This window comes from Lipotes vexillifer, unplaced genomic scaffold (genome assembly GCF_000442215.2).
Source record: "Lipotes vexillifer unplaced genomic scaffold, Lipotes_vexillifer_v1.1 scaffold1326, whole genome shotgun sequence".
NCBI lineage: Eukaryota > Metazoa > Chordata > Mammalia > Artiodactyla > Lipotidae > Lipotes > Lipotes vexillifer.
In genome coordinates this window covers 82,437-97,768 of record NW_006790131.1, presented here as the reverse complement: position 1 = coordinate 97,768, position 15,332 = coordinate 82,437, and the positions used below count along the sequence as shown (strand labels likewise).

General features: G+C 36.2%; 1 protein-coding gene across 1 annotated transcript in view; it reads right to left on the bottom strand.

Moving 5' to 3' along the window:
• ADSS2 (adenylosuccinate synthase 2) overlaps positions 1-15,332 on the bottom strand; it is a 40,685-nt gene that overhangs the window by 5,632 nt on the left and 19,721 nt on the right. Inside the window, exons 5-11 of the mRNA XM_007463241.1 lie at positions 9,489-9,555; positions 9,131-9,238; positions 8,046-8,127; positions 4,880-5,006; positions 3,451-3,605; positions 2,187-2,311; positions 796-893 (exon numbers count right to left, since the gene is read on the bottom strand). Coding sequence (XP_007463303.1) covers positions 796-893; positions 2,187-2,311; positions 3,451-3,605; positions 4,880-5,006; positions 8,046-8,127; positions 9,131-9,238; positions 9,489-9,555 — 762 coding nt within the window. The remainder of the gene's footprint in view (positions 1-795; positions 894-2,186; positions 2,312-3,450; positions 3,606-4,879; positions 5,007-8,045; positions 8,128-9,130; positions 9,239-9,488; positions 9,556-15,332) is intronic.

Below are 15,332 nucleotides of genomic sequence, written 5' to 3'. Positions count from 1 at the left end.
ATCCACAATCAAGGAAAAGAATAGTCAAGGGAAACCAAACTGGAGATGGTCCAGATGTTAGCTAACAAATAATGACTTTAAACATGTTTCTAAGAACTTGCAGCTCTCCTCAAGTCCCAAGGTAGGTATTGGTCACAATACCTACCAGCTTACCAAGTTCCATTGAGCTAGTCAATATTCTTTCATTTGACATATTTCTAGTCTTAAAGGATGACTGAACAATTTAACAGTTTCTATTTCTGGAAGCTGGACACATTTTTGGAACTTCCTGAGTAATTGAAGAAATCATACAACTAAAGATACGCCTGAAAAAACACATTGCCTCAAGTAGGAAATCTCCCTACATCCACCCACTTTAGACACAGAAAAGAAGTTAGAAAAAAATCATTCCTGTGGCTTGAGGGACATAGTGGGTTAATGTATTAAGAGCCTGCTTACCCTGACAAGCAGGGCTCTTTTCTCCTGTCTCACATTTCTCAAGGAAGGGAGGAATGCCTACAGAGAGGTTACTTTCAAAACAGGGCCGATAAGATTCCGGAGCAGCATAACTGGGCTCAGTGGTACCATGTTTCTTCTTTCCTATTTTAAGTTTGAGCACATGCTTGCTGCGACCCAGCACCCAAATGCATAGCAGCTATGAAACAAATGCTAGTAAGTGAATGTACTTGCACTATTCACAAAGGGCATATCAAGTCTGTGGCTATATATCATAAATTATACAGAAGAGCTTTATGAATTGCTCTAATACATACACCTAATAATACTCTTTATACACAGCCTAAAAAAAAAGAGTACCTGGGAAATGAGGTATAATTTCACCATCTAACTTGTATGCAACTCCAACTTTGATTTCTGTAAACATGTCCAAAATATCCAATTTGGTAAGTGCCAACCTAATTTTGGAAGAAAAGGTGACGTTAAAATAGCAAATTCTTAAAGGCCCTAACAACTAACTTGATAAGGGAGTAAAGGAAAATTCATACAAAGTTAACAGTTCCAAAGCAACTCTGAAAACTGGTTAGGATTATATTTTAAAGCACGCCACACATAAAACGCTACAGGGCAATATACTGATGTAATTTTTCCTCATAATAAAAACAATGACTTAACTGATCTACTAGTGGGTTACTTTTCTAATAATTATAGTGGATTTTCACTCTTTGATAGATCCACATCCTCTTTCTTAGTTTCTCAGGATCAACCAACACATATCCACAGAGGGCTGCCTGGAGTAAAGGATGCATCTTATGGCTGTGGGACACAGCAAAACTGACTCTTCCACATGGATGACAAGATATATGTACATTTACACATATGCTATCAATCCTCATTTCTTCACTCTCCTTACCATCAATTCCACCCTTCTGGTCAGAAATTGTCAAAGGAGAGTGAGGAAACCACATCAAGGACCTCTTCAGGATACATCAAAATCTCCCAATAAACTGACTGAAAAACAGAGTTTTACAGGAAAATCTATAGAAATTAGATAAAACACTAGGTTTGAGATTCTTGCCCACAGATTACGTTTTTATCCTTTATTCTGTTATCTGCTAGAAATTAAGCGTAATTAATACAAACATGAATACATTTTTACACTTACTTATGTGTACGTGTTAATAACAACTTTTACGGAGCATTTTTAGTGTGCCATGCAGCATGCTATATGCTCTCATCTAGTTTTCAAAATACCCTTTTGAAGTAGACAGTACTATTACCTAGATTTTAAAGGTGATGAAAAAGGCACAGAAAGATCAACTTGCCCAAAGTCACACAGCATAACGCATGGATCTGAGATTTGAATCCAGAAGTCAGACGTCTCTCAAGCTCATCCACCAAACCACCGTTATACTGCCTCCCCTCCGTATATATACTCTATGTTACTCCATCTATCTATCTACCTACCTTTCTACCTGCCTGTCTTACTTCCCTCTATACTTATACCCATGTAAGAGTATCACGATTCTTTTCTCCCAACCTTGGATGTCTAGGAAAAAAACCTGGGGTCCTTCTCCTTATGTACCCTTCCCCTATATCTTGGTCCACTTCTACCCTGAACTGCAATTTCATTTAGAGTCTAAAGAGTAAAATTTTTCTATTAGTGCACTACCTCTAGTGTGCACTCCACAAAATTTAACCTGTGGTCATGAATTGTCATTTATGAAATAAATGTTTCTAAGAATACTCACGCAGTAAATCCATTAATCATATGAGCATATTTGAGCAAAACAAGGTCCAACCAGCCACACCGTCTTTTCCTTCCAGTAGTTACACCAAACTCTCTACCCCTTGTTTGTAATAATTCTCCAATTTCCTAAGGAACAGAAAATAAAACCTTAGGACTAGAATAGCAATGCTTTAAATCTAGCAGAATTATACTTAAGATCATATAACAAGTCAAAGTTTCTTAGAGATAAACATCTTTCAGAAAATAAGTAAGTTGAAGATAGAATTCCACAGAGATGATAGATTTTATGTGAGGGAGGCATTATTTGAGATAGATCCACTTTTGGCTTCACTTTTTAACCACTATTTTAAAACCAAGAACATTATTTATGTTAGGTTACATTAAATGCTGCATATTAAAAACTAAGTTGTTAGTAAGTATTTATTAAAATAGATAAGTTAGGTCAATTTGTTCTAAGGACTTTAGTTTGATGACTTTCCTGAAAACCATAAGGCAAACTCTCACCTAGTAGTTGCTATCACAATGTCCTTTTGAAGAGAACTGAGGTTGAAAACAATGCTCAAAGTTCTAAGCTACAGCCACTCCCTACAACCTAATTTTCCCATCTATGATCTATCTGTTCCTTAATTTACACCTTTCTGATTAAAGCCATCATTTCATTACCTCACGTATTCTGACATAATTACAATTAATAGGTTGCTCTGTCAGGTTTGAATTCCAGCCTTGTCTACCTGTGTGGCCTTGGGCAAGTTACTTCAGCTCTCCATGCCTCAGCTTCCCCATGTGTAGAATGGGGACGGTAATAGCACCCAGCTCCCAGAGTTGCTGTGAGGACCCAAAGAGCTTCTAAGTTTACAGCAATTAAACAGTGCCTGGCCCGAAGTCACCACCAAGTAAGTGTCGGCTATGATTAGACAATGTCTGGAGATCATTTTCCTCAATCTTGACTCCTAATAAGCTCTTGGTGAAAGATAGTTGTTATTTTTAGCTTCTTTCTCCTCTACCATCTTAATCCCCTTCATAAACCCACCTGTCACTTAGCCTTGCAATTACAATTACCTTTAAGCACCCACTCATCCCTCCCCTTTTGTTTTCAATCTGCTGCCACTAACAATAAAGGTGTATATAATTTTCTTTAATGTTGCTCTGATTACTCTTGCAAATTAAGTGAAACGCACAGAAGACAATAATTCATTAAGGGAAAAAAAAGCATGATTTTTTTATTTTAAAACTTCTAAATTAGATTTACTGAGAAATAGGCTCACATTGTCTTGCTCTGTAGGAAAGGCACCAATACCAACTCTAGTTGTATAAGCTTTCACAACTCCATACACTTCTCCAACATTTTGAGGGGGCATACCCAAGCCAGTACAAACACCTCCAACTGTACAGTTCGAAGAGGTTACAAAAGGGTAAGTTCCTAAAAATAGAAACAAATAGTAAAATATACACAAATGATAGACATTATTTCAAAAATTCTGCATTTGAGAATATTCTAGGTATTTGAGAATATAACTGTAACCGCCCTTTCAAAGCCTCAGTGTTTTATTCCTGATTCCTTTTGTCTGTAGAGAGATAAAAACATAGGTGGTTAAGCTACAGCTGTAGTGCTTATACTAGAGAGGCTCCTTGAGTACATGCAATTACTCAGCTCTGTCTGGTAGGCACTCACCTAATAGACTGCTAAATTATTTAATGCCAAAACTCTGGTGTTATTCTACTATGCAGACTTATATATATTTTAACACTCTCCTGTTAGTTTAAAACAAATTTATTTTACTCCCCTGATACAAATATTTAAGGTGCACCAGCAACCTGGAGTGACAACAGTACACTAAGAATTTTGTGGTATTCAGCACTTTCTGACCTTTTTATCTGTCTTCAGGGAATAATCCCAGAAACGACAAGAGTAAGCAAAGAGTGGTGTACTTCCCCCGCTCCCCAAACCCTGGCCCCGAGATCGTCTTCATACTTAAACTATTCACTATGCTAATTAGACACTGCTTTCTTTCCAGATTGGATAGGCATATTATGGTATCAAAAATACACATCTACTATACAGAAATACACTTGAATTGGCTTACTTGGAGTCAAAAGCCAATGAAATGCCAGTAAGAGCTGAGAACAATCAGATTTATCCTGAAAGATCATGTTTAGATGAAAAGACCAACAAATTAGGCCAAGAAAGGCAGCAGTTTGAAGACGATAGCATTAACTTTTTGAAGATGGAGGAAATGCTTTAAATCCACTCAGAATCTCACGTCCAGGGAGTTAATTAAACAGACTTCCATAGATCTTAGAATGTGCATGTTTAATAACAATGTATATTAGCTTTTGATTTTTTTAAAAAGGCTGAATTAAAGATCCTTTCAAAGGATTCATCTAATCATCTTACAGTTCCAAAGAAATGAGGTCTGGAATTGAACCATAAACCAAACAACAAAAAATCACAGTTTATAAAAACCCAAACCCACTGACTCAAACAGTGATTTCATTTTTCTAATGAACTGCAGAACTTAACACAAAATATTCCCTTTTTTAAAAAAGGGTTAGTATAAGATGACAAACTTTCATCATTCCCGAATATACAAGCAAAAAGCCTTATTTTAAAATCCTTTCATGCTAACATTAATTATTTATATCTTAAGCAATTTAGGACTCAGTTAAGCTCCCCATAAGTCATATCTCACTTACCAAAATCAATATCTAGTAGTGCTGCATTTGCACCTTCTACCAAGATTTTCTTTGGTGGTCCATGTAGAGCCTCATATAGGAAATAAACTCCATCTCTCACCATTGGTTTAATCCTTTCCATATAACTCTATATACAAAGACAAAAACCAAGTTCAACGTATACTAATAAATTTACAATGAAACCAATATGAGTAAAAATTACCTGACTTTGACAGTGAAAACTGACAAATGTAAAGTTGAAAGGGATTGGTTACGGTGCTCACCCTACTGCAACATTTGGATTGGCTTTGGTCTCTCATGCTGATTCTCCAGAACCAGAAAAGAGATACTATTTCAAGAAAAGTAGAGATACAATGAAATTCAAAGGTTCTATTTTTTTTTTTTTTTTTTGGGGGGGTACGCGGGCCTCTCACTGTTGTGGCCTCTTCCGTTGCGGAGCACAGGCTCCGGACGCGTAGGCTCAGCGGCCATGGCTCACGGGCCTAGCTGCTCCGCAGCATGTGGGATCTTCCCAGACCGGGGCACGAACCCGTGTCCCCTGCATCGGCAGGAGGACTCTCAACCACTGCGCCACCAGGGAAGCCCCAAAGGTTCTATTTTAACCTCACTGCAAATAATGATGACAATCTTCCAAATAGCCAAGTACTCATACTTCATAAACCAGCTTTCAGGAAAATAAACAAGAACTGAACATATTACATTATGCTTTTATATTTTGTAGGTATTAGAAAAGCAGCATTTATAGCCCATATAACCATAAGCTGCATCAAGGTTTTTCTCAAAATGTGGTGAAGGCCACAAGTGACACTGCCAAGCATGCAAGTACCAATAATTGACTACTAATATTCTTTTATTCTTTTCCCATTGTATTCCATTACAGTAAAATACCTTAGCAGTATTACTAGCAGATAATATCAAATACTAACATACACACAAACATGATAAAACTTTCTCAAAACACGTTTAAAGTATTAATAATACTGCTTAATTTTAGGAATTCAATTGAAAATATAAACAAGAGTTTCCCCAAGGCTTATAGTATAACTACAATAAAATCTAGTTTCAACCATGTTTAAATATTTAGCCAGACTAGTATGGAAATTCCAAGATTCACTCATGAACTCACCTGAATATGTTATACCTATTGATGAAAATATAATTCCCCCCTTGGCTCTAGTCCCCAATCTCATGCTTCTTCCTGTTTTAGTCCTTTTTTTTTTTAAATGCCTGAAATGACCGTACCATTCATCACAACCCTTGTTCCTTAAAGTCTTGGTTCAACATATAGTAGTCCCCCCCTTATCCTAGGGGGATATGTTCCAAGACCCCCAGGGGATGCCTGAAACCGCAGACAGTACCAAACTGTATACATACTGTGTTTTTTCCTATACATACATACCTATGATAATGTTTAATTTATAAATTAGGCACAGTAAGAGATTAACAACAATAACCAATAATAAAATAGAACAATTATGACAATATACTGTAATAAAAGTTATATAAATATGGCTTCTCTCTCCCTCAAAATATCTTACTGTACAAATTTAATGTCTTTTTCATCCTAAGCACTTATGTACTGTTATACTTTTGCAGTTTGAGGTTCAACAGCAAAACTAGCACAAATTCCTTCTTCCTTCTTCACAATTTCATGGATAGAAGAAGATTCATTCTTACTGTAGACCTTTACCAACTCAGCATATGATTTCTTCTCTTTCCTGATTAAGTTGAGAACTTTCACCTTTTCACTTAAAGGAAGCACTGTATGGCTTCTCTTTGGTGTATCCAAATTGCCAGCATCACAGCTCTTGTGCTTTGGGGCCGTTAGTAAGTAAAATAATGGTCACTTGAATATAAGCACTGTGATACTATGACAGTCAATCTGATAAGCGAAATGGCTGCTAAGTGACTAATGGGTGGGATGCACTGGACAAAGGGATGACTGACATCTTGGGCAGGATGGAGCAGAACAGCAAGAGATTTCATCATGCTACTCAGAAAGTCTCAAATTTAAAACTTATGAGTTGTTTTGCAGTTGACCATGGGAAACTGAAACCATGAAAAGTGAAACCAAGGATAAGGGGGGAATATTGTTTATCACCTATTAAGAATCTTCTTAACTAATTCTGGTCATTATTATTCACCTACTTTACTTTCATTCGGAACATGTATAAAATAGAATTGAAAAGATATACCCGTACTTTAGCATGTAAATATTTCCAAGTTGCTGATAATAAATTTAAAATATTTGTTGCATGACAGAACGAAAACAAAACGGCAGTCTATTCCAAGCAACAATCCATACACTGAAATCCAAATACCTAACATTTATAATGTTCCTTGGAGGTCATTATTTTTAGAAATTCAGTGAGTGGCTAGACCTAAGGTCTACAATAATTCTAAAATGACATATCAGGTATGTAAATTCCTATTCAGTTCTGGAATTGATGTCATACTTATTTAAGAGCGACAATCAGACACACGAGAAGCAGCTTGAAACTCACCAAAGATTTTGGAAGAATGGAAGGGTGGAGAGGATAGGCAACTTGACTACTGACTAACTCAGGCACCAACTGTGGGCCTAATCTTTGGCCAATTACCTTACTTGTCTCTTAAGAGTACAGTGCTAAAGAAATTGACCATATGGGGTAACAGTCCTAAATGGGCTGGTTAGTTTTAAAAGTTATCATCTCTTACTTGTCCCTTTGTTGATCTATCCCCCAAATTCCTATGAGTGATTTTTATATGATACAAAGCTAGTCTTTTTTTCTGCTCAAAAATTATTCAATAGCTAAACTCCCTATCACTGCATATAAGACCAGCATAAGACCTATGATTTGCTCCCTACTTGTCTAACTTTATTTTCAGGTACTTTATTCTTGCTCCCTGCTCCCCACTCAATATTTTGTTTAAGCTACATCATGTAAAGTTACTCAAACATGCCACATCCTTTTAGGCTATATGCTTTTAGACTTAAAATTACAAATTCACTTCACCATTTCTTACCTATAATACTTTATACATATCTGTGTGGCACTTATTAACCACATGTTCCTCAACCATATATTTTCAGTTCCTAATACAAAGACTGAATGAATGAAAGATCTAGATGCCAATTTGGCAAACGAGTTTTAAAAAGGACATTATAAATGTCAGAAAGCATTACCTTGAGTTTTTGTAATTCACCTTCAATGTCTATTTCCAAGGTGGGGTATATAGATTTGTACTGGTTAGCCAAAACTTTGAACCTGAAAAATACAGATAAATCAAGACCTCAGCTCTGTTTAAAAATATTCTGAATAATTTCATTTGATTCAAATGGTTTCCGGAGATAAGTGGCCTTAATAACAATCCCCAAACTGAAGTTACACTCTGAGAAACAGAATCTAATAAAGAAGATCAGTCATATAAATAAATGATACACTCAAAATATTTTTTACTGATAGGGATATCAACAGTATAATTAAGGTGAGGGGTGGGAGGAGGAGGGAATGACTGAAATCTGTAACCACAAGACTTAAATCGAATTAACTATATTGTACTGCATGAAAGACAAAAGGGGACGGTCTAAAATGACGCTTTTAAGAGAGACAGAGGCAGGCGTTAGCAATTTGTCTCCAATATTCTCAGTGGAGGTGTCCCAACAGTGCAGACAAACTGCTGACTGAAAATGGATACAGTGAGTGATCTTTGATGCCATATGTTATTAGATGTGAACTAACGCCTCATCACTGAGTCACCATACAGTTTTCGGATGATTATCAGGTTTCCCATGGAGATTCTTCTACAGAGATTAAGGGTCAATGGGGCATTTCTATTTTTCAAGGTGAGCTTGATACGCAATAGTTCACCAGTACCTGTGTCCTTCCCAGTGGGAGGACACAACAGAGTCTTTGGACCTGAAAATCCGAGGACCCTAGGCTGTGGTGACCCCACCACAGCACTGCCACATCCCCCTGGAAGCATCTCTATTTCTCAGTAAAACATTCCAAACTCCAATCCTTAAATATAATTTTGGCTTTGTCTTTTTGAGGTACTGATATGATATCAACATCATGTTGTTTTCGTGAAGTTAATTTCAAATTAAGGACCAATTCAAATGTAATAAAAAAACTTTAATATTTCAAATGAAACAAAAAAGCCAACTACCACTACTCAACTAGAATACTGATTTTTATCAATTTGCATATTGGGTTTTAAAAATCCTAAAAATCCATTTGCTCTATCCATTTTGAAATACAAGGTAGTTACCTCTCAGAGAAGCCATCAAAGTCAGAAACAAGATCACACATCCTGAGTCCACTCCGAGCAGCTTTGGAAGAATAAACTGGGCCAATGCCCTTTTTTGTGGTACCCAAACTTTAAAATAAATCAAAACAAGCTCTGAGTTAGAAAAGAAAGATACAGTTCTTATGGTCAGATCAACACAAAGAATGAAATTTTTATGCTATTTCCTTTAAGTTTATTTTCACAGTCTTATTGATTTTCTCTGAAATCTAAAAAGGATATCCTAATAGTCATTTTTCTTAAACTTCTGGCCTAGAATTTAAACAAAAAAGACTAGATATGCTTAAACTGCACATACACACACACACACACAAAAACATACTTTTTTCCTGCTTGTTCTTGTCTCTGTTGTTCCTGGATACCATCAGCTGCTTGATGAAAATCAAATACTGAGGGGGAAAAAACAAAATCAGTTGTTGTTGAGACAAAATACAGGAAAGCAACATATATTGCATTTTAAATTACTGAAGTTATAAATTCCTTGAGCCTAATTTCTTTATGACAAATTGAATGGATACATTTTAAAAAGCAACAATAATGGTGGGAGTGAAGATTATAATGCTAACTGGTATATTAATATGAAAATATGCCTGATCATTCATTCCTATATATTGCAATCTATTCTATTTTTAAAAATGAGTCCTTAAGAGAGTAATTCTGGAGTACCCTACCCTACAATTCTATAAAGCTCAGTTTACTAAGATATCCTCTTGAAGTTCTGGACTCCAGAAATCTAGGGATTATGTTAATTATCTCCCTCTTCCTCACTGGTCCCAAGCTTCCATCACCTCTCACTAAAGCTGTAGCCTCCTAATGAGTGTACCTATTTCCACTCTTGGACACCTCTAATTCCTACCTTTTAATGCAGCCACAGTCATCTTTCCAACACACAGATATATCACCACTGTTGTCTTTAAAACTCAGTATCTTTCTAATGCTTAAAAGGAAAAGACAAAACTATTTTACATGGGCTCCTTGTATAGTCTGCCCTTTCATCTTACACTATGCTCTGCCCCCTTTCTGCCCTCCCATACCATCATACAGGCATTCTTTTAAGTCCTTGGCTCCAAGGCATATGCTTTTCCTGTCTGAATACGCCTCTATGCCTTCTCTCTCTTCTCTCTCCCTCTCCCCCTCCCCTTCCCTCTCTGTACTGTTTTCCCCGAGACTACACGAATTTACATTCCCACCAACAGTGCACAAGGGTTTCCTTTTCTCCACATCCGCACCAACACTTGTTATCTTTTTTTTTTTTTTTTTTTTTTTGCTGTACACGGGCCTCTCACTGCCGTGGCCTTTCCTGTTGTGGAGCACAGACTCCGGACGCACAGGCTCAGCGGCCATGGCTCACGGGCCCAGCCGCTCCACGGCACGCGGGATCCTCCCGGACTGGGGCACGAACCTGTGTCCCCTGCATCGGCAGGCGGACTCTCAACCACTTCGCCACCAGGGAAGCCCATATCTCTTGTCTTTTTGATGACATTCTGACAAGTGTGATTATCTCATTGTGATTCTGATTTGTACTTTCCTAAAGATTAGTGATGTTGAGCACTTCTTCATGTACCCGTTGGTGATCTTTAATGTCCTCTGTGGAAAAATGTATGTTCAGTTCCTCTGTCCTTTTTTAAATTGTTTTTTTTTTTCTCTTGTGTTGTATGAGTTCTTTATATATTTTAGATATTAACCCCTTATCAGATATATGATTTGCAACTATTTCTCCATTCTGTAGCTTGCCTTTTCATATGATTGATGGTTTCCCTTGCTGTACAAAAGTTTTTTAGTTTGATGTAATCCCATTTGATTATTTTTGCTTTTGTTGCCTTTGTTTTCAGTGTTAAATTAAAAAAAATCATTACGAAGACCAGTATTATGGAGCTTACCATCTATGTTTTCTTCTAGTTTTATGGTTTCAGGTCTTAGGTTCAAGTCTTTAATCTCATTTTGAGCTAGTTTTCGTGTATAGCCTACGATAGTGGTCCAGTTTCATTCTTTTGCACGTAGCACTCTAATTCTCCCAACACCATTTATTGAAAAGACTGTCCCTTCCCCATTGTATATTCTTCGCTCCTTTGTTGTAAATTAATTGAATACATATGTGTGGGTTTATTTTGGAGCCCCTTATTCCATTACATTGATCTGTGTGTCTGTTTTTATGCCAAAGCCATACTGTTTTTTAAATTACTATAGCTCTGTAATATAATTTGAAATCAGGAAGCATAATGCCTGCAGCTTTATTCTTTCTCAAGATTGCTTTGGCTATTTTGGGTCTTTTGTGGTTCCACACAAACTTCACAATTGTCTGTTCTATTTCTGTGGAAAATGCCATTGGAATTGCACTGAATTCCAATGTAACTGAACACACTGAATTCCAAATGCACTGAATCTGTACAGTGCTTTGGGTGGTATGAACATTTTAACAACATTAATTCTTCCAATCCATAAGCATGGAGTACCTTTCCATTTATTGGTTTCTTCTTCAATATCTTTCATCACTGTCTTACAGTTTTCAGTGTACAGGTCTTTCACCTCCTTGGTTAACAGAGTACCCTTTTCAGGTACTAGAAGGCTCTGTATAATAAGGTACATGCTGATTAAAGGAGTAAAATATGTGTATACCATTTGTGCCGCACCTTCTATGTTATGTGGTATGTTAAAATGTTTACTTTTTTCTATGACATGGATTCTAAACCTTGGCCAATAGATCACTATTATATACTATAACGATTAGTTCATTACGACGTTCCTATTTTGGTGCCCAGCCTAGCCTTTCTCATCTATGTTTGAGAGGCCAGAATAGTTCTTAAGAGCTGTTTCACTAAACTCAGACTTTGCAAATCAGTTAGGACAAGATTGAGACCTTGGGAGTACGCCACTTCTTTTGAATAAAAAAGCATTTGCATTTCAGCATGTTTTATTTTTTATGTTCAAAGAAGTTACAGAGGCAACTGGCAAATCACAAATAGTTGTTGGAAAGCAGGTGAGCCAAGTACCTTGCTGTAGAGCTATGTTTTCTTAGGTTTTTCTAGGTTCCAGGAAGCTATGAGTACAATCAGAATCATCACTTTCATGAAGCTTCATCATGGCATGGAGCCTTAATACCAGCACAACTACCGTTTTTGAAAAAACAGTCTTTGTCTAAAGTTGCTCAAATATCTCTTCCATTCTCTACAGCCTAGATACTGAAAACACAAAATGGCACCTTGGGGATTCAGTCTAATTTTTTTAATTAAAGATAATTGTGTACCTTCAGTAATTAAGTTTTATTAACACCATCTTATTATTTTTTAATTATCAGAGTTAAGTTTTATTAACACTTAAAGTGTCCAGTGTGAGCCTCAGGACATGCAATATCCACTTTGCTTGCTTCTCACACCTTCTCAGGTCTTTTTTTTTTTTTTCAGTTTTTTTTTTCTTTTAATATGACCACTTTAAGTCACAATACAGTATTGTAATCTATAACCTCAAGATTGTACAGCATATCTCTAGACCTTATTCATCTTGCATCTCCTTCAGGTTTTTACTCAAATGTCATCTTCTCAGTGAAACCTCCCTGGCCACTTTATCTAAAATTATAGTTCCACACCCACCTCCTCCAAATGCCTGACACTACAGGTCTCCTTTCTATGATTTACTTTTTCTCCTCAGAACGTATCACTATATACCATGGTACATTACATACCTGTGTTCCCTACTATAGCTCCATTAAGGGACTTTTATCTTTTCTACTGCTGAATCCTCAGTGCCCAACACCATACCTGACATAGAGTTGGCTTCCAATAGCTGTTGAATCAAAGGACAGACACCCAGCAAACCTTGGATTTCAAATGCTTAAAAAAATGTTAAACTCTCAGTCATTTCACAGGTCTCTTTTCCTCAATAAACATCTCTTATATTAAAATTTTCTTATGAGATTCAATGGGAAGGGGCACAATTATGATGCAATAGATAGTTCTTTGCATACTTGCTTAAGTATGCTAATGTAAAGAATTGGCCAACAACTTAGTCATTTTTAAATTTCTTTAAAGGAAAATTGATTGTTTAAAGCAAAAATATTAACAATGTATTGTGGAGTTTATAACAGTGTAGACATGAAAAGTGTGACAATAATAACACAAAGGACTTTACAAGGAAATGCAAGCATTTTGTTGTAAGGACCTTAGGTTAAATGTTACATTATTTTAAAGTAGATCATGAGAAATTTAAAGATGCAGACTATAAACCCTAGAGCAACTTCCCAAATTCTTAAAACAAGAGGTATAGCTCATAAGCTAATAGTGGAGATAATATTTAAAATATCAAATCCCAAAGAAATCAGGAAAGAAGAAAAAAACAAACAGAAAGCAATGGGCAGATATAAATTCAACCATACTGCTAATTAACTGTACTAGAAGTAAATGGTCAAAACATTCCAATTAAAAGGCACATTGTCACAATGAATAAAAAGCAAGGCCCAAATACATATTGTCGACAATAAATGAGCCATAAATATAAAGATATAAATAGATTAAAGATTATTAGAGGATGGAAAAAGATACACTAATCTTAAGAAAGCTCTAGTGGCTATATTAATATCAAAATAGACTTCAGAATAAGAAATATCACCATAAATAAAGAGGACATTTCATAATGATGAAAGAGCTAATTCATCAAAAACATAACTTTAAATATACATGCACCTAACAGCTTCAAAGCACACAAAGCAAAAACTTACAGAGTTGAAAAGAAATTAATAGACAAATCCACAATTATTGTTGGAGGTTTTTAACATGCCTCTCTCTCAGTAGCTGACAGAGCAAGTAAATAGAAAATCACTTAGGATACAGAAGATCTGAACAATATGCTATCTTCCAATTTGATTTAATTGACATTTAAAGAACACTACTCAACAAGAACAGAGCACATATTCTAAATGCATGTAGAACATTAATCAAAACAGGCCACATAATGGGTCATAAAACAAATCTCAACAAATTTTATAAGGCTAAGATTGTACAGAGTATATTCTGTCTACAACAAAATTAAATTAGAAATAAATAATAGAAATCAGGGCTTCCCTGGTGGCGCAGTGGTTGAGAGTCCGCCTGCCGATGCAGGGGACACGGGTTCGTGCCCCGGGCCGGGAAGATCCCACATGCCGCGGAGCGGCTGGGCCTGTGAGCCATGGCGGCTGGTCCTGTGCGTCTGGAGCCTGTGCTCCGCGCGGAGCAGCTGGGCCCATGAGGCCTGGCCTGTGCTCCGCAACGGGAGAGGCCACAAGAATGAGAAGCCCGCGTACCACAAAAAAAAAAAAAAAAAAAAAAAAAAAAAAAAAAAAAATAATAGAAATCAGGAAAATCTCCCAATATTTAGAAACAGAAACATCATATTTAACTCATGAATTAAATGGAAATCACAAAAAAATTACAAAGTATTTTCAACTGAATAGAAATAAACATACAAAATGTCAGTGTTTGGAAATGCAATTAAAATAGTGTTAGAGAGACATGTATAACTTTACATGCTTATATTAAAAAAAAGTCTAAAATAAATAATCTAATAAGCTTCTAAAGAGGCTAAAAAAAAAAGAGAGAGCAAATTAAAACCAAAGAAAGTAGAAAGAATGGACTAATAAAGAGCTGAAACCAATGAAATAGAAAATAAACATAATCAAGTGCTTATTCTTTGGGGAAAAAACTCAAAATCAATAAAATGGAGAAAGCTCTAGTTAGACTGGTCAAGAGAAAATGAGCGAAGATACAAATTACCAATACCAGGAATAAAAGAAAGGACATCACTGCAAACTCTACAGAAATTAAAAGGATAATATACAAACATTAAAAACCTTATGCCAATAATTTGACAAGTTGGATGAAATGAATACAGTCCTTGAAAAAACATAAATTACCAAAACTGACACAAGAAGAAACAGAAAAACCTGAATCTCTCCATATCTGTTAAAGAAGTGGAATGTATAACTAAAAACATCCCCTCAAAGATTCTAGCCAACATTTAAAAGGAAATAATACCAACCGTACATGTACTCTTTCAGAAAAATGAAGGCACTAAAACTAAAAAACTACAGGACAGTATGCCTCCAGATGAAAAAGTAGTACATCTTGGCCAAGTGGGGTAGGGCACCTAAGTTAGGTGCTGGGCATATTTATGAATAAAACAGCTAAAACTCTTT